Source organism: Scatophagus argus, chromosome 11 (assembly GCF_020382885.2).
Source record: "Scatophagus argus isolate fScaArg1 chromosome 11, fScaArg1.pri, whole genome shotgun sequence".
Lineage (NCBI taxonomy): Eukaryota > Metazoa > Chordata > Actinopteri > Scatophagidae > Scatophagus > Scatophagus argus.
Genome location: NC_058503.1, coordinates 12,761,272 through 12,785,103, shown reverse-complemented (window position 1 = coordinate 12,785,103; position 23,832 = coordinate 12,761,272). Strand labels below are relative to the sequence as shown.

Below are 23,832 nucleotides of genomic sequence, written 5' to 3'. Positions count from 1 at the left end.
GCTGATGGCAAAGTGCTGATTATTCCTGCCATTCTGTCTCACAACGATGAGGTGATTATCAGCTTGTGCCACACCCACTCACATTACTTTATGGCTCACACGTAGTTTTCCTGAGAAGCCAGTCAGCAGAAGAGCTGAGCTGTTTCTGGATAAATGTTTGCCAATATGCTCTCAGAACTCAAGACAGCATACCTTAAATAAACAGGCCAATTTTTTACATGGTAAATGTCAAAACATACTGTAAAAGAAAAAAAAAATCCTTGCCTTTAATGCCATCCAATAACTGATGTAATATAATTTTAATGTATCTTGTGACTAAAACCAGCATACATCCACTGATGGCAACAGGTGGGGCTACAGATTGCCTTTTTTAATGACCAGTAAATCAAGAGTGATTCTGCAGATTCTCCTTGCTGGTTGCCCAGCAACATGACATCAAGCTCCTTTGTTAGACTGCATTAGGGGGGAAGGTCGGAAGTTGGTCTGCCGTCCCCACCCCAGGAGTCTCGCAAGCCAGGCAATAATATGTGGACATGTTATATGTGAAAGGATGTCTATTTGGTTTGGGATCTCGCCACTGGCATGCATGAAGGAGCAGGCTGAAAAACAATTTAGGGAGAAATCTGAGAATGCTACCCATAACAGCTCTATAATTTTATTTTCTGTAGATAGATGGGAAGAAAATCCCATTAGAATAGGTAGTGGTGAGTGCCCCCATACCTTCCCAGTGTGCTAATAGACAGACACACAGACAGACAAACACATGCTCATTTTTCATCTCAACCACGAAATCGCACACACGTAAACACACATACACATACATACACACACTCAAGTGAACCACTCCATCAGTAATTCACACAACACCCAAACACAAAAGCCACAGTTTACAGACAGTTTACACTTTGTCAAGTAGAAATTCAAAATAAGATGGCACAAATTTATTGTAGTTTTCTGTTTGTTTTATCAGACATCATAAGAAAATTACTGCAATTATGTAAGAAAACAGAAATCCCTGGCCATCAACATAACACTTATTTTATATTTACAAGGATTAAAAAAGGACATGCATGTGAGCCATCGAATTTCAAGTAAGTTTTTTTTTATTTATTGCAACACATATGGAAAAAGAAATAAAAAAGAGTTCATTAGCAAGTGAGTTGCTTGTATTATTGTGCATGGCTCTTTGATCAATAATGGTCTGTACAAACCACAATGGATATAGCCATTAGAATGCTACAGCAGTGTATCCCAGGGGCTACATATTCCACAGTCTTCCCTCTAATAGGTTTTCAAATGCATTCTTTGTAAGTGCAACAACACATGAAGTATTTATTGCTCTTTGCTAAGTACAACACCTTCATCATCTTCCGTGTAACTACTCCACATGAGTATAAGTGAAGATATAGTTGATTTGGATTAATTACATATTTTATACAGAATGGATCATACTAAATAGATAATATTATGTTTTTGTGTACTTTTCTGGTAAAATAACTAGGGGTTATTAATAATATGGGGTCAAAACTGTGAGCTAAATTGTGTGATACAACACAGAGACATTCCCCATTGTTGCACATGCTCAGAGCTCGATAACAACCTGATTTACTCTTCCATTGATGTGTGCTGCAGAGAGTAATGATTATGTGCCAGAGTTAGTGCTAAATAGTATCTGACAAGGCATGGAAAAGCCTCTCTTGGAACAGTTGCACCCACACTGGACACTGGCTGCTGTTGCCATAGACTCAGCACTGTAGACATATGAACAAAAGTTCATAATTAACAGTCAATGCATGGTATTGCGTAACATTGGGCTGCCAGTTACCACTGACTGGATGGAAACATGTTTCCACTGCGCATGATAAAACATGTAAAGGTGTGTTAACAAGTGAAAATTTGTGCAGACATTCTTGTTTTTTGTTTGGATGAGCTGAACAATAATAGTGTACAGCTTATGTTACAGAATAACAGAAATTAGATATGATGTTGACATTACAACTTCTTCTAAACTGAGAATCGCAAATTGTGTAGGTCTGCCAGCCCTGCAGCAAAGCTACAAACCACATTAATCCAACCACTGTGAGTCTAATCCTGAAATCATTTCCATATATTCAAAGTAGGTTTTACTTTGACATGTAATTTCCAGGAATTGAAAACATGATTGCATAATAAAAATCATGGTAAAACACTCGAACAATTTTTCCCTCCACACCTTCATTACTTGGTAAATACGATTTTATTACTGGACTATCAGCAGTAGTCGTCGTAGTAGTAGTAATAGTAGTAGCAGTGGCAGTAATAGCAGTAGTGCCACATTTTATAAGAGCATGACTACGCCACCTGGCGATAGAAAAGCGAAACAAGTCGACTTAACAGTAAAGATGGCGTCTAGATTTGTTAAAAAACCCTGAGTTTTGCCTTCTAGGCTTTCTAAATACCGCCTCATTGCCTGGCAAAACATCCTAGTCAGATCTTTGATGCAGGATGCAGCATAAACTATGGTTGATGTTTGGATCAACCAATCACACATAGTGGCAGATTATATACAGGCAGCCCGGGAGCAATTGGTGTCTGAAAGACAAAATTTAGGGCATAAAATCACCTCCATAGTTGCTGTTACTCAGTTACCTGGCAACGCTGGAGTTGATACAAGATGGCGTAAACGCTAGGAAAACTGCAATAACATCGTTGTTGTGATAAAGTACAATGCAAGCAGTGTAAATTTGCAGTTATCTTCGCGTTAGTTGGTGTTTAATAACAAAACGTCTCAACCAAGATGGAGGATGAAGAGACAGCGTTGGTAAGCAAACACGTTTCAATGATACAGAACTAAAGACTTCAGGTGAAAACGACCTGGAGACCCTGTTGTTTATTAGCGTGAATTTAACGATAATGTTACAGTTTAGCCAGTCTGGGTTGTGGTGAAATGACACAAAGACGTAGCATAGTTAGCTTAGAGAGGGAACCTTTCTGCAAACCTTTCAAAATGTTTAACAGTTATAAAATAGCCGTTTGTCGTAGCTAAGCATAACATCGGCTAACGTTATTGACATTATTCAACGCTGACTACGCAAGCTAACATTTTGCTATTGAAGTTAAACGCATGGTTCGTCTTTTGACTTTGTCTTACATCTTAATTCGTTCTGTTGTGAAAAGAGCGTAACGTATTCTACAATCCGTTGTTTGCTACTTTGCTTTTGCCGCTAATTTATACTTTTAAATTCCTCCAAGCTCAGTGTTTAATCTGTGTTTTTTTCCCGCAGGCTTTGATCAGGTGTTACTGCTATGAAAAGTATTTCAATCACGCTGTAAACGTTGCAGCCGCTGCCCAGAGAAAATTCGGCAATGTTCCTATCTACAGTTTTCTGCATGCATATGCTAACCTGATGCAAGGTAAGCTTGAAAGAACCCAGATAGTTAGTTAGTAGTGCCTCTTTGCCATTTGATATACTTGGAGTTATGTCATTATTTTACTGCAGATCAAATTCAAGAAGCCTCAGTAGAACTGGACGCAATAAGGGATAATCGAGATGTGTCTCTCTGCACATTAATGGCCCTTGTTTATGCTGAGAAGAAAAAGACAAACCCAGGTAAACCAGCATAGTTCTTTTATTTTTTGTCGCTGATATTTGCACAGACTCTTTTAAAAGGCTGCTCGCACTATATTATAATAAGTGTCTTTGCATTCACAGACAGAGGAGTCATTCAAGAACTTGATGCTAAGGTCAAAGAGGATCGTAAAAGTGCATCACCCAAGAGTTTGTACTATGCTGGGATGTTTCTCTGGTTATTAGGAAGAAATGATAAGGCAAGGGAATACACAGAGAGAATGATCAAACTCTCCAATGGCGCTAGAGAGGTGAGATTGTTGTCATATGTTTGAGAAAAGCATACATTTTCATGTAATGTCTTGGAATGGATGCCATGATAAGAAGGACATTCTGATTTGCAATATATTTCCTCTCTTGTGAAATTTGCACTTTTTTTGTTGTTGTTGTTGTTTTTGTTTAGGGGATAATACTAAAAGCCTGGATAGATGTGACATCTGGTAAAGATGCCTATGCCAGAAAGGCTGGAAAATACTTTGATGAGGCACTGAAAGAGAGAGCAGATATTTTTGCTCTAATGGGAAAGGTGAGATGGGAATTCTTACTCAGCCACAGCTGAAAATGTTGCTAATGCTATAATTTTTCATATTTTCTGTCTTAGTGTGTTTGTAACTGACTCACTTTTTTCTTTACTTAATGTATCCTTTACCATCACTGTCATGTGGATTTTAGTGTTTATTTCAGGTGTCCCGTTCACCATTTGAAATATCTTGCAGTTCTTTAGATTAGTAGATTATTTGTAACACTGGAAATATTGGTAACATTGTTGTTCTTGACGGTTTTATTACTTTTAGATATTTCATTCATACTGACATGTAAAAATTTTGTGACAGCCAATGTTGTGTGATGACTAAGAGACATTTCTCCCATCCTAGGCACAATACTATGAATATCGTCAGAACTACTCCGGAGCATTGGAGCTGGTTAACCAGGTCATCGTTAGTTTTCCGGGGTTTTTGCCTGCCCTGGTCAAGAAGATGAAACTGTTGCTCAGCCTTCAAGACTGGGAGCAAACCATAGATGCAGCACACAGGTAATGGATGAAGGGGTTAATCATATACGGCCCACATCTCCTGTAGTGCAAACTTATCTGAGCTCTTTTCCCCAACCTCTTAAAAGAATCTTAAGGAAGGGTTACAGTGTCTGTGGTGAGATCATGAAACACACAGAAAAACATTTAAAGTCACCACCAGGGATGTCAAAAACAAACAAACAAAAAAAATGCAGTCTGCCTTCACTAACAGCTCAGCATTCAAGTGTATGTAATTAAGCCATTGTTTTGCTTGCCCCTCTGGACCTTGGCCGGTGTCAGACAGCATAAAAAGGCCTTTGAGCCAAAGTGCAGAAGTCTAAGAATCACTGCAGTATCAGATATTCTATTACTATCAATCAAAGAAATTCACAAGCTTATTAAGTGGAGAAGATGGACTTCATTCATAGTACCTTGTGTCATATTTCAGGCTTTTACAAAAGGATAAAAATAACCTGGAGGCACAACGAATGCTTGCTCTACATTCTTTATGTAGAGATGGAGATATTACTGAGGTAAAGTTAACAGTTTTACACTTTCGTGCTTTGATCCCTCAGGGATGCAATTCAAATAGAATTATAAACACTGGCATTTGTGATGGAGTTGTGGCAAAGTGCTGATCGTGATGCAGAAACTGTTTTTATATCCCCCTTGACAGTCAGTTAAGCAGCTTTCAAACCTCATCAGCAGCTTGGAGATCCTGGAACCACAGAACCCAGAGCTTTTCTACAGGATGTCTCTAGCCTTCACCCGTGTTGTAAGAAAATTTTCAGAATTCTTTCTAAATTCATAATTCTCCACTTTTTGCTCCTTTTTCCATTGGAAGAGTTGTTTGATTCGCATTGAATTTCAGCATTTAGAGTGTTTTTCTCATTGTTCTGTCATAGTGTGGACGAAATGAGAAATTGATTGAACAGACGTTTAGGATGGTGGAAAGAGCATTTTCTTTGGCATCAGGGGACTCTGATTTAGCAACAGAGTTGGGCTACCAGATGGTGCTTCAGGGCAGAATCAAGGAGGCTATGAAGTGGTACAAGACCGCCATGACTTTGGATGAGACAAGCGTTGCTGCTTTGACTGGTATCGTGTTTATGATCTGTTGTGTACAGGATACTAAGAGTCTATACGTACACTTTTTATTTCTGAAGACAAAATTTATTTATTTTTTTATTTTTTTTTCCCGCAGGTATAATTCGTTGCCAGCTGATAGAAGGCCAACTTGAAGATGCAGCACAGCAGTTGGAATTTCTCACAGAGATTCAACAGTCTATTGGAAAATCTGGGGTAATGTCTTTTTAGAAACTCTGATGGATGACATAAAATGTCTTCAACAGCACTAAGACTATCCCAGATGGAGAGGCTTATCATGGTTGAAAATCATTAATATGCTTTGAAACTGTTAAAAACTGTAAAAAGCATTAGGCAAAGTCACCTGGCAGGATAGGCAGCAGCTGCTCCGGAGGGTTTCAGCATTCTCTCTTCATTTATTCTTCCTGGGCACTTTTGTTTCATGGTAGTGTATTTAATCCATCTTGTATAGAAAGTCATCGTCAAGGTTTCTTCTCCGCTTCTCCAGCTTGACCTCTTTCCTTTAGTCTTACAATTTTTCCTTTTCTTCCTCTGATAGTTCATTTCTTTTTCTTGCCACCCAATTAGGAGCTGCTGTACCTACGTGCCATTCTGGCAGTAAAAAAACGTCGGCCCCAGGAAGAGATGACCAATCTGTTGAATGATGCAGTGGACACACACTTCTCCAACCTGCAGGGTCTGCCTCTGGGAGTGGAGTACTTTGAGAAGTTGAACCCTGACTTCCTGTTAGAGATAGTCAAAGAGTATCTTGCGCTGTGTCCTGCTAAGGTAAGACTGGGTGACTCAGCAATGACATTTGGGGATGGTGTGACAGGGATATATACATTTATTGCTTGTGTAATGAGACTCATCATCAAAAACGTTTGGAAAAAACAAAACTTTAACTGTTCTTTTACGATTCTTGTCTTAGCCTCCAGGTCAGGGCCAGCCTCCCACTCCTCAGCTCCAGCACTGTGCCACACTGTTGGATACTGTGGTCAAGATTGTCCCAGGTCTCCCTCAAGGGGTCTTCCTGCTTGCCAAAGTCCGATATCAGTCTGGTGAGCACCGCATTTAAAATATGTTTTTTCTTATCTGCAAAATCTGTTTTAAGATGCATTACTTCTGTGTTCATTCAGGTGATATCGATGCTGCCCAGAGCAGTCTACAGCATTGTCTGGACCAGTGTCCTTCCCATGCAGATGCTCATCTGCTAATGGCACAGATCCATCTGCTGCAGGGTAACATCATGTTATGTACCCAGTCTCTTGAACTCTGTCTGAGCCATAACTTTGAGGTAAGATCATCATCAACATGCACAGTATTATTGGCTGCTTAAATGTTTATGAGACCATGTGCATTCAGGCTCTTTTTTGACCCACAACAAATGTGCAAATACAGTTGTGCCACCTTTATATGTAACCTTTGGGAGTATGCCAGTTTGTCCTCAGTTAAGGGAAGAATATAGGTGAAAAAAGGAAGAAATTTTCAAAATATAAATAGTAAAAAAAAGTAAATATACTTTGTCTCTCCAGTCAGAACGACGAAGATCTTGCCAGACTGACAAGATGTCAGTCTGTATTGTCCAAATGGGTCATGACTTGTTCTCAATTCCAGATCCAAGAACATCCGTTGTACCACCTGATCAAGGCTCAGGCTAAGAAGAAAATGGGTGAACTGTCAGAGGCTATTCAGACACTGCAGATAGCCATGAGTCTTCCAGGTGTCCGCAGAGCTGGCTCCTCATCCAAATCCAAGAACAAGAAGATTGAGTTGTGCCCTGCTGACTGTGTCTCTGTCTTCTTGGAGTTAGCTGAGGCCTTGTGGCTCAACGGAGAGCAGGTAAAATAGTGAGCTGATGTGAGAAGACTTGTACACGATACTATCCTGTTTAATTCAGAGGTGCAGTATGAAAGATATGGTCCGAATTTTAGTTTGAAACATTCAAACACTATCAACGTAATGTGAAAAACAACAGTATTAACAATAGTTTTGACAAAGACATCTGTGTGCCGGTCCCAGTCCCAGACATGTTCAATGGGAGGCTGTTGAGCTGAGCTGAGCCTCCTCCAACAACCCCCACCCCCCCCAATCTGAGGTCACGATCCTGGCAGACATTACTGCAGCAAAGATTATAGTGAGCAGCAGTTGATAGTTACTCTGATGCCATGCTATCCCTTATATTTGAAAAGTATTTCTGAATTCTGGGCCATAAATTATCAGTTGGGCCTTTTAAAGCTTAATATATATACATGCCCCAAATACATCACACATATGTACTGATTTGATATTTTAGCATGAAGCAGCAAAGGTGATGCAGGACGCCATCAATGAGTTTTCGGGAACCCCTGAGGAACTACGTGTCACTATTGCCAATGCGGACCTGGCCCTGCTGCGAGGTGACACTGAGCTGGCGCTGAGTATGCTCAGAAACATTACACCTGAGCAACCCTACTACATCCAAGCCAAGGAGAAAATGGGAGACATATATCTGAACCACAGAAAGGAGAAACGTCTCTATGCAAGCTGTTACAGGTGAGCAGTAAATCTGAATCCAAACGAGCAAAAGAAAAAAGCATACTATAATCCTAAAGTGATCTTGATGTACAATAGTATCAGAACATATGAGGGGCTCCATCTGAAACCTAATTCATCGTAAATGTTTGTCTGAACAGTAATGGCTGAAACTTAATTAAATACATGACTTGAGGATATTCAGCCATAATGCACCAACATTTCATCCAGCTGAGTCTGTAGTTGGATTTAGAAGACCACGAAACATAAAGTAAATCGAATAGAATTTTAACTGAAGCCATTCATGCAATAAAGAAGAAATGTGCACAGTTGTATTCCAGTCCTCTGCTGCTCCGATGCTAATTGTATCAACAGCTGAGATGTGGCAAAGCATGACTGAACCTCAGACCAGCAGAGACATACTGTATGCCTACATAATGAAGCACACCATATGTGATGTGATATCTCTGTCTTTTCTCCAGAGAAATGGTGGAGAAGCTGCCCAGTCCTCACACATACCTCTTACTAGGTGATGCCTACATTAACATTCAAGAAGTAAGTGGGAGATGTGATTCATCTGTGTCATAGGAGATTATTTTATCCCGTAGGCACTGATTTGTGTGTCCTTCATCTTTAGACTAATTTGTAACCTCTGTATAATGTGACGACTGTTCTGTTTCAGTATAATTCGACATTCCTTTTCTTAACATTTGTGTAAAGGAGACTTGAAAGGAAAATTCTTATCAGATACCCTGGGACAAAATCATATCAGATGAGGGTCAGTGGTCTTATTTATGTCAATTTAGGGGTCCTTGACATGAAAAATAACCACATGTTTTTAAGGACCGCTTTTCTGTAAACACAGAAGACATGCAAGGAACAGTCCGCAATGCCACTGCACGTATTTCTGAGACAGGATGTGACTCTGATGTTTGGTAAGATGACGTCGTTAAAGGCTGAAATGGATCTTCCCAACCGCATAAATCTTGTCTTTATTCCGCTCTTAATTTGAAGGATGAGTAGCATAAGGTGGAGGTGTTTACCACATGTTCTCAACAATTTGTAAATACTGAAATGTATCTGACTTCTGGAATAATATTTACAAAAACTTGAAAACAACACCGCCTATCTCGTGTTTATCCTCAGCCAGAGAAGGCCATTGAGGTTTATGAGTATGCTCTGAAGAAAAACCCCAAGGATGGTGCGTTAGCCAGCAAGATTGGAAAAGCCCTGGTCAAGACTCATAACTACATCAAGGTTTGTGTTGTATGCTTTTTTAATGATAAACCTGATTGACTCAGAGGGAAAAAAAACACAGTGTTGACACAAGGCTGCTGTCACGTAGGCAATAAATTACTATGAAGCTGCCCTGAAGACTGAACAACAGAACTTCCTGCGTTATGACTTGGCTGAACTGCTGATGAAGATGAAGCAATATGAGCGCTGCGAGAGAGTCCTGCACGAAGCTCTGGCACATGAACCGGGTATTTAAAACGTCACAGTATTTCACACATGGTCAACCCCTGACATCAAACCCCACAATTGATAAGAATAAGAGAATTTAGTCCTGACAAGAATTTCCGCACATACAAACAATAAAATATGAACAACTAGATGTTAAAATGGAAGGAAAATATTTTAAAATACTGTTCATGGTAATGCCAAACTGCTTTGACATTATAGAACAAAATATCTCAAGTACTGATTGTCTGTAGTTATTTATTCATTTTTTTCCATGTGTGTGTAACTTTTTTCTTCAAACTCTACAGTGAATGAACTGCTGGCACTCTCAGATGATTGCCGTTATCTGGTCCTGTTGGCAAAGGTCCAGAATAAGGTTGACAAAAATGAAGAGGCTTTACTTTCCTTACAGAAAGTAAGTTGTTGCAGTTATGTTATTATCACTCATACATTTTGTATCAAATCTTTTACAGGATTATTCCTGAGCAGAACTTGCTTGTCTGCCTTAGAGACAAAAAAATATAGAGTAACATAAAAATATGTAAAATATAGTGAGTTTCGCTTTCATTTTCAAACATGTTCCTACATCAGTGATAAGGATGATGCTTGTTGTGGTTGTTATATTTAAAATGAGGTTGTGTTTTTGCTGCCCGCAGGCCCGAGACGTGCAGGCCAAGGTGCTGAAGCGGGTGCAGTTGGAGCAGCCTGACGCCGTTCCTGTGCAGAAGCAGCTTGCTGCAGAGATCTGCGCCGAGATCGCTAAACACTACACAAGTCAGAGGGGCTATGAGAGAGCGGTCAAATTCTACAAAGAAGCTCTTGTGTATTGTGAGACTGATCGCAAGGTCAGTGCAGCTGAATCAAAAACGTCCTGTGTACTCACTGCAGCTGCGGTTAACAAGCACTGGCATCTTTTAGAGTCTGGTGCTTGTGTTGGTGATATTTTGTGATCTTAGTTGATTGAAGAGAATTAAATAATTTAAGAGAGTCGGATTTGTCTGCTCTCCATTATTCAACCAGGAACTTTGTCACATGAACCCAAATGAATGCACTTCCTGTTCCCAGGTGATGCTGGAATTGGCACGGTTGTACCTTACACTAGATGAGGTTGATGCATGCCAGGAGCAATGCAGCGTCATTCTGAAGAACGACCAGTTCAACGAAGACGCAACTCTGGTTTGTTCTGCCTGTCTTTTGCAAATTTTGATTATGATGTTTTTTGTTTTTTTTTTAACACTAATTGATAAACATTATTTCTTATGTATGTTTGTCCTTAGATGATGGCTGACATTATGTTTCGGAAGCAGGACTACGAACAGGCCGTTTTCCACTTTCAACAGCTCCTGGAGCGCAAACCAGGTGTAGCAGAGCCACGTTTCACTTTTTCCTTTCATAAATCTTTAGTGAATATGAATGTGAATTGATAATTTGACCCTCTTTACATGGAAAGCATATTAACTTACCCCTGTTGCTTTCAGACAACTACCCAACACTGTCACGTCTTGTTGACTTGTTGAGGAGGGCCGGGAAGTTAGAAGAAGTTCCCAGGTTCCTTGATATGGCAGAAAAGCACTCTTCCAGGGCAAAGTTTGACCCTGGGTTCAATTACTGCAAAGGACTTTATCTTTGGTAAGTTTGGAAGAGTGTTTCTTCAGAATATGACAACATCTCTTTTAAGATTAGTGACTAAACTTGCGCTTGCCTGTCAGGTTCACCGGAGAACCTAACGACGCTCTGCGACACTTCAACAAAGCGAGAAAAGACAACGATTGGGGTCAAAATGCCGTTTATAACATGATTGAAATCTACCTGAACCCTGACAATGACACCATGGGAGGAGAAGTATTTGAGAATTTAGATGGTGAAATCGGGTGAGTGTTAGTGCTCTACGCTCAGTGTATATTCATTTGTTGGACAACCGGCACGTTTACTTGTAATGCTCACCTTTGTCTCTCATCAGGAACTCCACAGAGAAGCAGGAGTCAGAGCAGCTCGCTGTGAGAACAGCTGAGAAGCTGCTGAAGGAATTAAAACCTCAGACACCGGGCGGACACGTACAGCTCCGCATCCTGGAGAACTACTGCCTTCTGGCCACTAAGCAGAAGAGCAACGTAGAGAAAGCCCTCGGTGTTTTTACTGAGATTGCAAACAATGAGGTAAGTAAACTCCAGATGGTGTGCATGAGTTGCGTCACTCATGATGTTAACTCTTGCACACCATCACTCCTGGGTAAATACACCCGCACCAGCAATCCTGCGTTATTTTAGGCTCTCTCTGTCAGTCTTTCACCTCGATTATAAACTGCACATTTCACTGTAAAAGGCTGAATTTTAATAGAATATGTATCATTCATTGCTTGTACTGTCAAGATTATTTATTAAATTTGAATGTGTTAAGGTTTTATCATTTAACTTGTACATGTTAGTATTTAGTTGTACTGAAGTGAAGTCAAAGTGGTTGTAAACAAATGGAAGTTAGATGGTTGGGGGAGGTGGTGTCAGATCCATCCTCTCTAACCAGGATTCTGTGGTTGGATTTCAGAAAGACCACGTACCGGCACTGTTAGCCATGGCGACAGCTTATATGATGCTGAAACAAACCCCCCGTGCCAGGAACCAGCTCAAACGCATAGCTAAGATGAACTGGAGCATTGTTGACGCTGATGAGTTTGAGAAGAGCTGGCTGCTCTTGGCAGACATCTACATCCATTCGGGGAAGTATGACATGGCCGGGGACCTCTTAAAGAGATGTCTCAATCATAACAAGGTTTGCCTGAAAATGTTTTCACCGCTTGTACATAATGTGGCTTACAGAGCAGTCCAATTCACACAAAACTTTTCTCCCCTTATTTTGGATGTTTATGTTGTTTTATAATGTAGTGGCCATCTTTTATGTATGTTTCTTTGTGATAATAATTGCTGTTTTTTTTTCTGCAGTCGTGCTGTAAAGCTTATGAATATTTGGGCTACATAATGGAAAAAGAGCAGACGTTCCGTGATGCAGCACTCAACTATGAACTGGCTTGGAAATATGGAAATCGAACTAACCCAACTATTGGTGTGTCATCCAAAATCCCATGTCCAGTTGTATTTATAAGGGGATTAAGAGAGTTTTATTCCTGACATGTAATGTCTGTTTTTATTTCAGGATACAAGCTTGCGTTCAACTACTTAAAAGCAAAGAGGCATGTTGATGCCATAGATGTGTGTCATAAGGTGAGATGTGTGTGTAATGTTTACAGTTTGGTCAGTTTGACCTGTTTTTATACCGCGAATCATCTTTTGCTTCCGTCCGCAGGTTCTGGCTGCTCATCCAAATTATCCAAGAATGAGGAAGGACATCTTGGACAAGGCTCGTGCTGCCCTGAGATCTTAAGAGTTGGAACTGTGTGTGTGTGTGTGTGTGTGTGTGTGTGTGTGTGTGTGTGTGACAGAGAGAGAGAGAGAGAGTTGAAGCCAGCAGTTCTGTTACTTTGCTCGAATCCACTTTTATTTTTGGCTTTCATTATCAAGTTAAAAGAAGCAGTTATTGGTATTATTTGTTTTGGAAAACTTAAACACATTTCTGTGTTTGTTTTTTTCCGTTTTTTTTTTTGGTTTATCAATAGTTGGATGCTTTTATTCCTGTGGGAAAACACAGTGCAAATTGGTTCAGACACATGCTCAGCTGAAAGCATTTTCTCAGTCTTTCCTCACAAAGCCAAACAAGGATAGAAACAAAGGGGTCTTGTAGATCGGCACTGTTTAAATTTAAGAACCTTTCAGTTTTATTTATAAAAAACTTGAGATGTGATCCCCTGTGTGTGAACACAACCTGTCTTTGATTTGTTTCATGAAATATTCATATTGACTATGAAATGCTCTCCAACAGTTCATTTATATGAAAATCAATATTGAAATGTCTTGTGATGAATATTATTGCTATGTCGATACTTTCTGATATTTGTTACTGTCGGACTTTTATTTTCAAAATATAAAAAAAATGTGGCTTGATTTCTTTGCTCCCTCAAAAAAGATTTAATCGTACAGTCCTGATTAAGTTAGAAGAAAAAATAGAAAATATACCATCAATATATTATCAGTGTCCTCACAGACAAATGCCACATAGACAAACACTAACAAGCCTGATTGGGTGAAAAAAAATGTGGGACACAGTGAACATTTTAATGGACATAATAAACTGGATGCCTGCCGTGGATAGGAAGTCACTACAGATGGAGTCACTGTGCGAGTCAAAAGCAGAAAGACTTTAAACTAGGCTCCAGAGCAGGCTCCCTGCGGCTGGAGTCCGCGTCTCTTCATGAAGACCATCCGCCGTGGGGAAACCTGGAAAATTAAAGGGATTAGGAAAATAACTACAGCTTCCGTCGGTGAGTGTCGGCTTCTATCAGCGACAGCTCAGATGTGATTAACAATTCCGAGGAGGAGATTTCCTGTCCACGCGAAAGGGACGCGTAACTTTTCCGAAAACATGCTGGACCAGGTGCTTTTGTTGGTTTACCCTTAAGTGTTTTAAGTTTCATGTGCAAGATGTGTTGTTTTGCGCGAGACGCTGATTGGATGCGGTGGGTTGGACGGTGGGGTAACGCGCGTTCCTCCGCTCATTGTAACCCAGCAACTGTCCCAGTGAATGACCAGCTGAACAAATCCTATTAATGACACCTTTATTGAATCTGAGGGACTCCGTGGACAACACAGTCTGCAATAATCCTCAGCACAAAGTCCCCGCAGACCACTTCACTTCGTTTATCAAGAGGTTAGTCTCGAGCTTTATTCAGCAGTACTGTTGGCAAATTCTGTTTTTAAAAAGGACAGGACATTGCCACAAAGAATTCGTCAGTGTATTCGTCAAAGCTTTTTTATTTTTCTCTCTTTTTTTTGGTAGCTCCTCTTGTTAATGTTTGTCTTATTGACATGGATTTTGACACGCAGAAGTCCTCTCTGCGCAAGCGCGCCAACGCGTCACCGCCTTCTACCTGAGAGGAGCGCACCTGGATCCAACGAGACGGAAGTTTAGCGAAGTCAGAAGGCACACAAGGGATTTTTTTTTTTGTCTCCGCGAAAAGTTTCTTTGGAGCTCAATCAAACAGATAGAGGATCTCCATTCAAAACAGGATGCCAATCGTTGAACTTTACCAGAACAATTTCAAGGCTTTTCTAACCTAAATCTGTAGTTCAGCGACTTATGGTACGTGGTCTTTTTTCTCTCCCTCTCTGAAGGAATCCAGAGCAGTGGTTGTTTGCTGATTTCATAAGCCGACTGTATGTGATTTGTAGTTGTTGGCACTACTTATAGCCTGCGCAGGAACTGCTACACACGCCAGTTGTAGTTCAAAAACGTGAAAAGTGAAAAAACAAACAAACAAACAAACAAAAAACAATCGCTTTAAATGATGTTCATGGGGTAATAGGACATGGACTGTATCTCTATGTTGCCTGTATTTTTTCTGAAACCTCTCTTAAAAAAGCGATATATGACTGCTGATTAACATCATTAAATATATACATTTATTTCAGCTGAATCCCAGTCCAAAGCCAGCCTGCTGTCCAGTCAAGAAGGATGACATCTCTTCGCAGAGTGCTCCGAAGGCGACTGCACCCACTTAAACTGGTGATAGTGGCCCTTGTCTTCGTCACTTTTGTGTTCTTCATACAATGGGAAGTGGGGAGCCAAAGCCAACAGGAGGACCCGTGGCTGAAAGAGGTGGCAGTGAAGCGTGAGACCATGCTGGGCATGGTTATGGGAGCTGTCAATAACTTAAGGGATGCGATGCCAAAGATGCAGATCAGAGCGCCTGTACGGCAGCGGGATAACGCAAACGGCGCGTCCTGTTTGTCCGGTCACTACACCGCCGCTGAGCTCAGGCCAGCTCTGGAGCGGCCACATCAGAACCCTCTGGCTCCCGGTGCCGCCGGGAAACCTTTCCACACGGACTCACTGAGCCCCGAAGAGCAGAAGGAGAAGGAGAGGGGTGAGGAGAAGCACTGCTTTAACCTGTATGCCAGTGACCGCATTTCCCTGAGCAGAGACCTGGGCGCAGATACCAGACCACCAGAGTATGTCAGTTTGTATCTTCTTTGTGCTTTGTGTTTGTGATAAAGCTGTGCAAGATCCCTTTACGTTTACAAAAAAAAATTAAAATGTAAAAAAAAAAAAAGCTCAAGACTTGGATGGCGCGAGTGCACAAATCATTTCCATTGTCCAAATGATTTTGATTTACAAAATTAATATGTACTTGCACCACCTAGTGGGTGTGCGTGCAGCTTTGTTGCTGTAGAAGAAGTACTCTGGTGTACTGGGCCAGAGTGTAACTCAAAGTCGCACGCTGAAAAAGACCCACGCAGACCACTGTAATATAGGTGTGGGCATGCAAAACAGACTGTCTAACCCAAACACATATTTGCTTTTTGCAACTCACCTCAACCACAGAGATGATTGTTCTGTCTGGGACTTTGTTTCATCATGCATACCCAGTTAAGTTCAGACTTAAACACACTTATGTATGGCTAATTACAGTACATCCAAGTGCATGTAAGTCCAAGTACATGTCAGTACATAGTAAATGTGTGCCAATCCATGTACTGGCTATCTTATTGGGGTGAATTACAAAGTTTCCCCCACTCTGATATTACAGCTATTTCAAAGGCAGCCACACATGCGGTGGCACAGCTGAAATGGACACCCCACATGGGAGAGTCTGCAGATGTAATAACTAGACTATTGTGCCATTCAGGAACTGTATAGGACAGTCAGATCTTTGTGCTTTTTTTCCTTCTTGCTGCAGATGTATTGAGCAAACCTTCAAGCGATGCCCCCCCTTGCCGACCACCAGTGTGATAATTGTGTTTCACAATGAGGCTTGGAGCACTCTGCTGAGGACAGTATACAGTGTCCTCCACACCTCCCCTGCCATTCTGCTCAAGGAGATCATCCTGGTGGACGATGCCAGCGTGGATGGTAAAATTCAATAGGGTCCTTCTGGACCGCCCTGCTCTCGCTTGGGTTCGATTTCATATGGCATGCTGGGTGGGCAGCTCTTGGGTGTGCTGCGAAATGTGCAGAGTGGAGCCGCTCCCGCTCCGTCTGTGGGCCATGAAGTGGGTTACAACAGGAAGTGAGGCTGTTAGTGAATACTTTCCTATTAGGAATTAGCAGTGGCGGTGCTTAGAAATGATTCAGAGTTAACTCTTGTAAATATGTCTGATCTAGGAGGGAAGCAAAATGCTGGAGAGGAGAGAGCTTTGGGGGAATGCAGTCCATCTGACTGTCTATACTCAGTTATTTGTTGGGAGCAGGCCGCAGATGGATGCCTGCTGTACAACAGCTCTCCTGACAACCAGCCACGTTGAAGATGAAAGCAGAACAGCTTTGTCTTTTTCTTTTCCATCTGTTTGAGTCTTAACTTCCAGGCTGAGGACTGTGAATATTATCTGTTTATAAATTTAGCAATAACTGAGTCTTTATGAGACTGTTTATAGAACATTAACGTGTTTATTATTTCATCAGAGTTTTTCATAATACTCTGTCTAATGAATATCCCGTACTTTCAGATGTACTGAAGGACGAGTTGGACGAGTATCTGAAGCAGCTGAACATTGTCCGTGTGGTCCGCCAGCGAGAAAGGAAAGGACTCATCACTGCTCGGCTGCTGGGTGCCTCCGTTGCCACCGGTGACACCCTCACCTTTCTGGATGCCCATTGTTAGTCAACACCACTGACTTTACTCAAACATCAAAACCGGTTGCATGCTTGACTCAGCTTTAGTTACGCACCCACAGCACAAAACTCAGTGTTTACTTTTCCATCAGCAGGGCTTTAAATTCCAAAATTAGCCATTCGGTGTATTATGTGTAGGTGTGTATGTGTTATTGTTAAGAAAAATGTTGTGGTGCAACGTCTGATTTGCGTGTCTGAACAGGTGAATGCTTTAATGGATGGCTGGAACCTCTGCTGGCCAGGATAGCAGAGAACCACACTGCAGTAGTGAGTCCTGATATAACCACGATTGATCTCAATACCTTTGAGTTCATGAAACCGTCCCCATATGGTCAGAACCACAACCGGGGAAACTTCGACTGGAGTCTCGCCTTCGGCTGGGAGAGTCTACCCGATCATGAGAAACAAAGAAGAAAGGATGAAACATACCCTATCAAGTAATTCATGATTATAGAATATCGGCTTTTAAATGAACTCTTGTCTCTTGTGGGAAATCATGAAAAACCTTTAACTAAATTTCTGTAGGACTCCCACATTTGCCGGCGGGCTCTTCTCCATCTCTAAAGAATATTTCTACCATATTGGAAGCTATGATGAAGAAATGGAAATCTGGGGCGGTGAGAACATTGAAATGTCATTTCGGGTAAGTTGTCACTAAGCTTTGAATGTGCATCAATGTGCAGCAGTTTTGTTATTTTTCATTAAGGCTTTTTACCTTTTGACTCGTTCCACTGTCCAAACAGCTGTATAGACTTGTCGGACAGTGATGTCATTATGCATCTGCTTTTGCTGTTGCCCGTTAACCTGCAGGTGTGGCAGTGCGGCGGCCAGCTGGAGATCATCCCTTGCTCCATTGTTGGTCATGTTTTCCGCACCAAGAGCCCCCACACTTTTCCCAAGGGTACTCAAGTGATTGCTCGTAACCAGGTACGACTGGCGGAGGTCTGGATGGATGACTACAAGGAGCTTTTTTACCGACGTAACCAGCAAGCTGCACAGTTGGCAAGAGACGTATGTACTGCCCGTGACTCTAATGAGCCTCTTAAAATCTATGTGTCTGTGCTGTGATACTTTCAAATGCAGCAAACTGCTCTGCGGGTTCATCTTTCTCTCCTTCTTCTCATTGTCATATGTAAGTGGCTTTTAAAACCACTTATTATCACCTCCTTAAGATGCCTTTGATTAAATCCAGCTCACATACCAGTCTGCATTAAGTCTAAAATTGTGGCAGAACAAAGCGTAGAATTGCTCTGTCACACACACGATTTCACTATTGTAATCATCAGTGCACAAATTTTGTAGCGATGAAACCCAGTCTTTCCAAATCCAGATAAACAGACTGTTAGGAGCTGAAAGCTGTTAACCGAAAAATAGGGGCCTGGAGGAAGCTGTGGTAAATGACAGGCTCTCAGCGTTTAGCAACATGTGGTCCCATAGGTGCCATAAACAGTTCCCTCAGGGCTCTACCTCACAGAGTGGACCAGCCCTTTCCCGCTGGCTTCAAACAGGCAGGCCAGCCTCAACAGCTTCGAGGAATCCACTGTAGTAGCTATCAGCGCGAGCGGCATCCGCGTCATTATGTAAGTGCTCTCATTATTCAAGAGCATGAGGTGCCTGCAGATTCTTTTAAACGTGCCTTTACGCTTCAGTTTTAAAGACCCACTGATAGAATACTTGTCTGTAGTTAATTTGTTTAACAAAGGAGTCATTATAGCACTGGCAGGTAGTCATTGACTTTAGAAAAATAAACTGATGATGATATTCAAAGCAAAATAAAGTCTGGAGTGCAATAGAATTTTCATTGAGGATGTGTGTAGGAGTCCTTTATTTACATGCACTAAAGAAAAACGATTTTCCAGCCCGATTTTCTTGAAACTTGTTGGGAGGTTTAAGCATGGGCCAAGGAAGAACCTATAAAACTTGAAGTGCATCCGAATGACAGGGCAGGTACGCAAATATTTTTTTCACTTTCATTGACATTGTAATATAAGATAAATGAGATGACAAGTCTTCAACAATTCACAGACATATTTTAACAGAATTCCTTTAGTTTTGGAAATATAGCCAGATATATAGTACATAGGGCTTGTGTTTGCAGATTACTGGCCTCGGGGAGGTCTCTCTCTCTCTCTCTCTCTCTCTCTCTCTCTCTCTCTCTCTCTCTCTCTCTCTCTCTCTCTCTCTCTCTCTCTCTCTCTCTCTCTGAGTGCCCTTCTAGTTTATTTCTGTAATCGGACGACATTTTATTGCACTACCATCAGTAGATAGCTGTACAGATGTGAGTGTTGGTTGTCCACCTCTTTGGTCCAAACTGAATTACCTCAAAAACTATTAAATTGAATTTTAAGAAATTTGGTGCAGGTAGCTGCTATGTCCTGATGACGAATCCTGATGATTTTGAATGAAATATCAGAACAACTGTCGGATGACATGCTGTGAAATTTAGTGAAGACATTTCACATCACCTTCAGGTTGAAGTGTTTTAATTGTAGCTTTTCCTCTTGCTGCACCACCACGTCCCAATTTTACTTTGTCCAGTACTTTGGTTTCTGATCTGCAAGCCTAATAACATTCTCATCAACCTCAGATAAGATCTCAACTGATCTCAGTAGAAAAAACAACATATCTGAAATAAACCTTGTATTTTCTACCTTAGTATCCATCATGTCTGAAGTGTGTTGATGTACAATGTAAAGCAACTGCTTTGCTCTTCTGCTTGCCATTGATTAAACAGAGGGCCTTTGGAGATATCTCAAAACGCGTGGACCTCCGTGCGCAACTGCAGTGCAAGAGCTTCTCGTGGTATTTGAAGAACGTTTACCCAGAAGTCTTCATGCCTGATCTCAACCCACTCCACTTTGGCTCAGTAAGATCACAGACCCCATCACCAGCTCTCCTCTTTCCAAACCTCAGAGCTCTGTCTAGCCACTGTGGGTTTCCACTTAGGATCTCCAGAGGGCACTGAGCAGTTCCAATTTGACACCACTGAAAGCACTCCAGAGACTCAAGTTGTTTGAACAGCTTGCACTGGATGTTAGTTTTTCATTTTGTTTCCTTTCACTGCTTTCCCCTTCCATCCACTTTCTCGGTAGGTGAAAAATGTCGGCAAGGACTCATGTCTGGATGCTGGGGAGAACAATGAGGGCGGGAAACAGCTGATCATGTATCCCTGTCACGGACTAGGAGGCAACCAGGTCAGTAAGAAAGTGCACCTCATATATCTTAACAAAAATACAATTCATTTTAAACCCAGTGGTCGACGATATTTTTCTGTCTTTTTTCGCTGTAGTATTTTGAGTACTCCACACATCACGAGATTAGACACAACATTCAGAAGGAGCTATGTTTGCACGGGTCAGAGGGGGCTGTGAAGCTGGAGGACTGCCAGTATAAAGGCAGGAACACATTTGTAGGAGCAGAGCAAAAATGGGAACTGAAGGATGTGAGTATGGGCTTTTGGATTCTCTGTGCACTAATTTGTGAGTTCAGGTACTTGGGTCGTCTTGTTAGGAAAGTAATAGTTTTGTCTTCTCGTCATACAGAACCAGTTACTCTACATTCCAGGATGGAACATGTGTCTGAGTGCCCGTCATGAGCACCCCTCTCTGGCTCCTTGCAGCCCCTCAGACAGATACCAGCTCTGGTCCTTCATCTGAGTGCCCAAACTACCACTTTACAAAATAGCCACTCTGTTTGCATAGGCATACTAGGATTGTGTATACTGTACTGTATGCAGTGAACAGGCATTTTTTTAGATTACTGACATTGATTTTTAATTTATTTTTATACATAGAAGAATTGAACTGCTGCTGATGGGAAGTCTGGACTTTGAGAGAAACCACAGTGTGCCACTGCTGGAGGGCAGCATTGAAACGGTGCTCCCAATCTGACTGTGAACTGAGATTCTTGGAGGACGATGAAGATGCACTGTGTTTCACTGTGAGTGGTGTTTTTTTACCACTCCAAGTCTGCACAACCTACACATGCAGTATTAAGTATACAGTGTCAACACTGAACATTTTTCCAGTGAGACATGTCAATCTAAAACATCATACAAAAAAAAAATACAGTCGCTTATATGTTAGAAACACAGGGTTCAGGTGGGATACACAAACCCTCAAATGTTGCACCAAAGAGACTGAAAGTGAAAACCTGAAACACACAAGTATGATGTACATTGTCCCTTTGTTAAAATTTCTTTCTTAAATAATGCAAAACCTCTAATTTGCTCCCGCCTGGTGCCTTAGATGTAATGGAGTGGTGGAGGGATGGGTGATAGTGTGGTGGGGATGTTGGAGTTTTCTGCTGATGCACAATAATGGCTTCTACTGTGGGGTGATCAAATGGGACTTCAGATCAGGGATGACTGGATACACTTTAATTCATTTCATGAGGTAATCCTTTGTAGCGTTAAACATATTTCATTATTTCCGTACACTAATTTGTCAAGTTATTACGTACATCTAGCTAAAAGTAATGCAGTCTTAAATGAAGAGCCCTGTAATAAATCCTACCTCCATGAAGGTTGCAATGTTCAGTAGAAAGATTCGGATTCAATTTGATGGTTATTTTGGAGGCTGTAGTTTGAAGTGCTGTTACACTCCGTGAGAGGTGTTTTTAAAATTACGTCCAAACATGTTTGCATCAGTGAAAGTAAAGTAAATAACTGAAACACCTCTCAGCACAAAGGTACCAAACTGGTCATGAGGTTCAGTCAACACCTCTGTTAGACTGCATCAGTTTTAGCTGGGTGTGCCTAATAAACTGGCAGCTGAGCGTGGAGACATGAAGAACAATCATTTGAATACCAGTTTGGATCCACTGGTGAGATGGCCTTTAAACGCATTTTAAATAGTCTACAGTTAGTTTGGGATTAACGCGTTCATTTCAAGTGCTGCTGATGAAAGTTAGATTGGCATTACTGACTGAAGTGTATTTGTATTTGACCTTCACACGATGTTTTATGGGATGATCTGACTGATTTTTAAGATGACTCGTTCTCTTCTTTATAATTGCAGCAGTGTTTACCTGTATTATTTCAGTCATGCCTATCAAAGCTGAACTTTTTAATGTAAAGTTAATGCACCGAAGGAACTTGTTGATCAAATGCCTTGAAACTCTCCCTCTACACCTAAACTGGAGTCTACTAATGAATTCCTGGTGCAGGCACTAGTGTTGAGATGGCTGTGGAATATTGTAAACGACTTTAAGTTTGAGGCTACATGAGGAACTAATAGAATGTCTGTGCTCGTCTGAAACTGAGACTGCCTATTGTTGCCAGGCTGCCTTGTCATTAAGAGGTCTTATTTTTAGGTCAATAAATTCATTTGGATAGTACTGAGAACCACTTTGTCTCATTTCTCCCTTTGAACTGCAGGGGGCGCTTTGAACCAAGAAATTACTGAACAGTGCAACGTTGGCTAACAATTTTAGCAGTTTTAATTAAATTTATTTCAAAACATGTTAAAAATTAAAATAAAGTTGGCTCTATCTACACCTTGGAAAATGAAACACGCTGGGGAAAAAACAAATGTACCATTTTGTGCAAAATGTATGTGTTTCACAGAATGAGAAATAAAACAAAATAAATCAGGCACATGAAGCTTTACAACTCACAACCAGCATGAAACAAAAGCCAGTTTTAAGATAGTGAATCAATTTACTCAATACAGACTTTTAGTAAACCACAATAAATACACATTTCAATATATCATTCATAATAAATACTGCAAAATAAAATCAAACACAAGATTCTTAACTGGATGCAGTGTCATTGTTGTATCTAGCCGTCTCACACTGTATGCTTTGGCACAACTAGTATGTGCTATAGGCCATGTTGATGCCACTGATTGCCTGAAAGCAGTCTGTTCCTTTGTACCACCAGGTCCCAGCTACCTGACAGCCACACAGAAACCCCAAGACTCCAGCACTGAACTTTCTGGTTATAAAATATGCGGCAGATATTTGCAAGCTTGAAAGATGGGACAAATATCTGTACCCATGCAGGAGCAAAAGCTCAAGGTAAAGAATTTCAGCCACATAATACAGTCGTACACCCCCGCTTAATTATTGCAGTCCCCCAATTGTTGAGCAGTCTCTATAATTTCCTTTGTGTCAGTGATTTTATAAAGATTTACAGATATTTGGTTAAAAAAAAAAAAAAATCATATACTGTTAAAGTCATTTTCAAAGGCTCACGGGACTTGAGAGTCGTATAGCGTAGCTGTTAGTTACTGATATGACTCGTGTTTAATAATAAGCTTTGATTGTCAAGCTTGAATATTTGTTTCCCCCCCATATACAATTATTAAAATAGTGGCATGTTTTTATTAAAGTTCTGGTGCTTTAAGTACAATATAGTAAGTACTGCGACAGTCAATTCAAAGTAATCTCAGTCCACTTCACTGAGGGTTTTCTCTAAAAAGGAATGCCGAT

At 41.0% G+C, this 23,832-nt stretch overlaps 2 protein-coding genes across 3 annotated transcripts; both read left to right on the top strand.

The window, feature by feature from the left end:
* The first annotated feature begins 2,613 nt into the window (after positions 1–2,613).
* ttc21b (tetratricopeptide repeat domain 21B) lies at positions 2,614–13,473 on the top strand. Its single transcript, XM_046404124.1, has 29 exons — positions 2,614–2,800; positions 3,264–3,393; positions 3,480–3,590; positions 3,693–3,859; positions 4,012–4,134; positions 4,484–4,641; positions 5,069–5,153; positions 5,297–5,395; positions 5,526–5,718; positions 5,825–5,922; positions 6,295–6,495; positions 6,638–6,767; positions 6,846–7,003; positions 7,324–7,548; positions 8,003–8,241; positions 8,703–8,775; positions 9,367–9,477; positions 9,566–9,704; positions 9,990–10,096; positions 10,338–10,526; positions 10,747–10,857; positions 10,959–11,040; positions 11,160–11,310; positions 11,391–11,552; positions 11,642–11,837; positions 12,223–12,447; positions 12,618–12,738; positions 12,829–12,896; positions 12,979–13,473. Exons 1-29 carry the CDS (start codon positions 2,777–2,779, stop codon positions 13,054–13,056), a joined length of 3,954 nt encoding a protein of 1,317 aa, XP_046260080.1. The 5' UTR covers positions 2,614–2,776; the 3' UTR covers positions 13,057–13,473.
* Positions 13,474–14,572: 1,099 nt separating this feature from the next.
* Positions 14,573–23,418, top strand: galnt3 (UDP-N-acetyl-alpha-D-galactosamine:polypeptide N-acetylgalactosaminyltransferase 3 (GalNAc-T3)). 2 transcript variants are annotated; one of them, XR_006844672.1, is made up of 12 exons: positions 14,573–14,868; positions 15,198–15,737; positions 16,466–16,638; positions 17,232–17,381; positions 17,600–17,834; positions 17,923–18,040; positions 18,208–18,408; positions 20,132–20,263; positions 20,490–20,591; positions 20,687–20,839; positions 20,940–21,336; positions 23,282–23,418. XR_006844672.1 is itself a non-coding variant. In XM_046403886.1 (11 exons), exons 2-11 carry the CDS (start codon positions 15,241–15,243, stop codon positions 21,051–21,053), a joined length of 1,875 nt encoding a protein of 624 aa, XP_046259842.1. In that variant the 5' UTR covers positions 14,573–14,868; positions 15,198–15,240; the 3' UTR covers positions 21,054–21,520. The 2 variants fall into 2 exon arrangements, 1 of the variants encoding a protein (XP_046259842.1); XM_046403886.1 differs by lacking the exon at positions 23,282–23,418 and having other exon boundaries at positions 20,940–21,520.
* The last annotated feature ends 414 nt before the right edge of the window (positions 23,419–23,832 follow it).

Bases quoted from the DNA above. Each gene is read 5' to 3' on its own strand.
- galnt3 (XM_046403886.1), top strand. From the start codon at position 15,241: ATGACATCTCTTCGCAGAGTGCTCCGAAGGCGACTGCACCCACTTAAA. The intron at 17,382-17,599 runs GTTAGTCAACAC...GTGTCTGAACAG, and splicing joins CACCTTTCTGGATGCCCATT to GTGAATGCTTTAATGGATGG. The intron at 20,840-20,939 runs GTGAGTATGGGC...CTCGTCATACAG, and splicing joins AAAAATGGGAACTGAAGGAT to AACCAGTTACTCTACATTCC.
- ttc21b (XM_046404124.1), top strand. From the start codon at position 2,777: ATGGAGGATGAAGAGACAGCGTTG. The intron at 6,496-6,637 runs GTAAGACTGGGT...TTCTTGTCTTAG, and splicing joins TTGCGCTGTGTCCTGCTAAG to CCTCCAGGTCAGGGCCAGCC. The intron at 10,097-10,337 runs GTAAGTTGTTGC...TGCTGCCCGCAG, and splicing joins CTTTACTTTCCTTACAGAAA to GCCCGAGACGTGCAGGCCAA.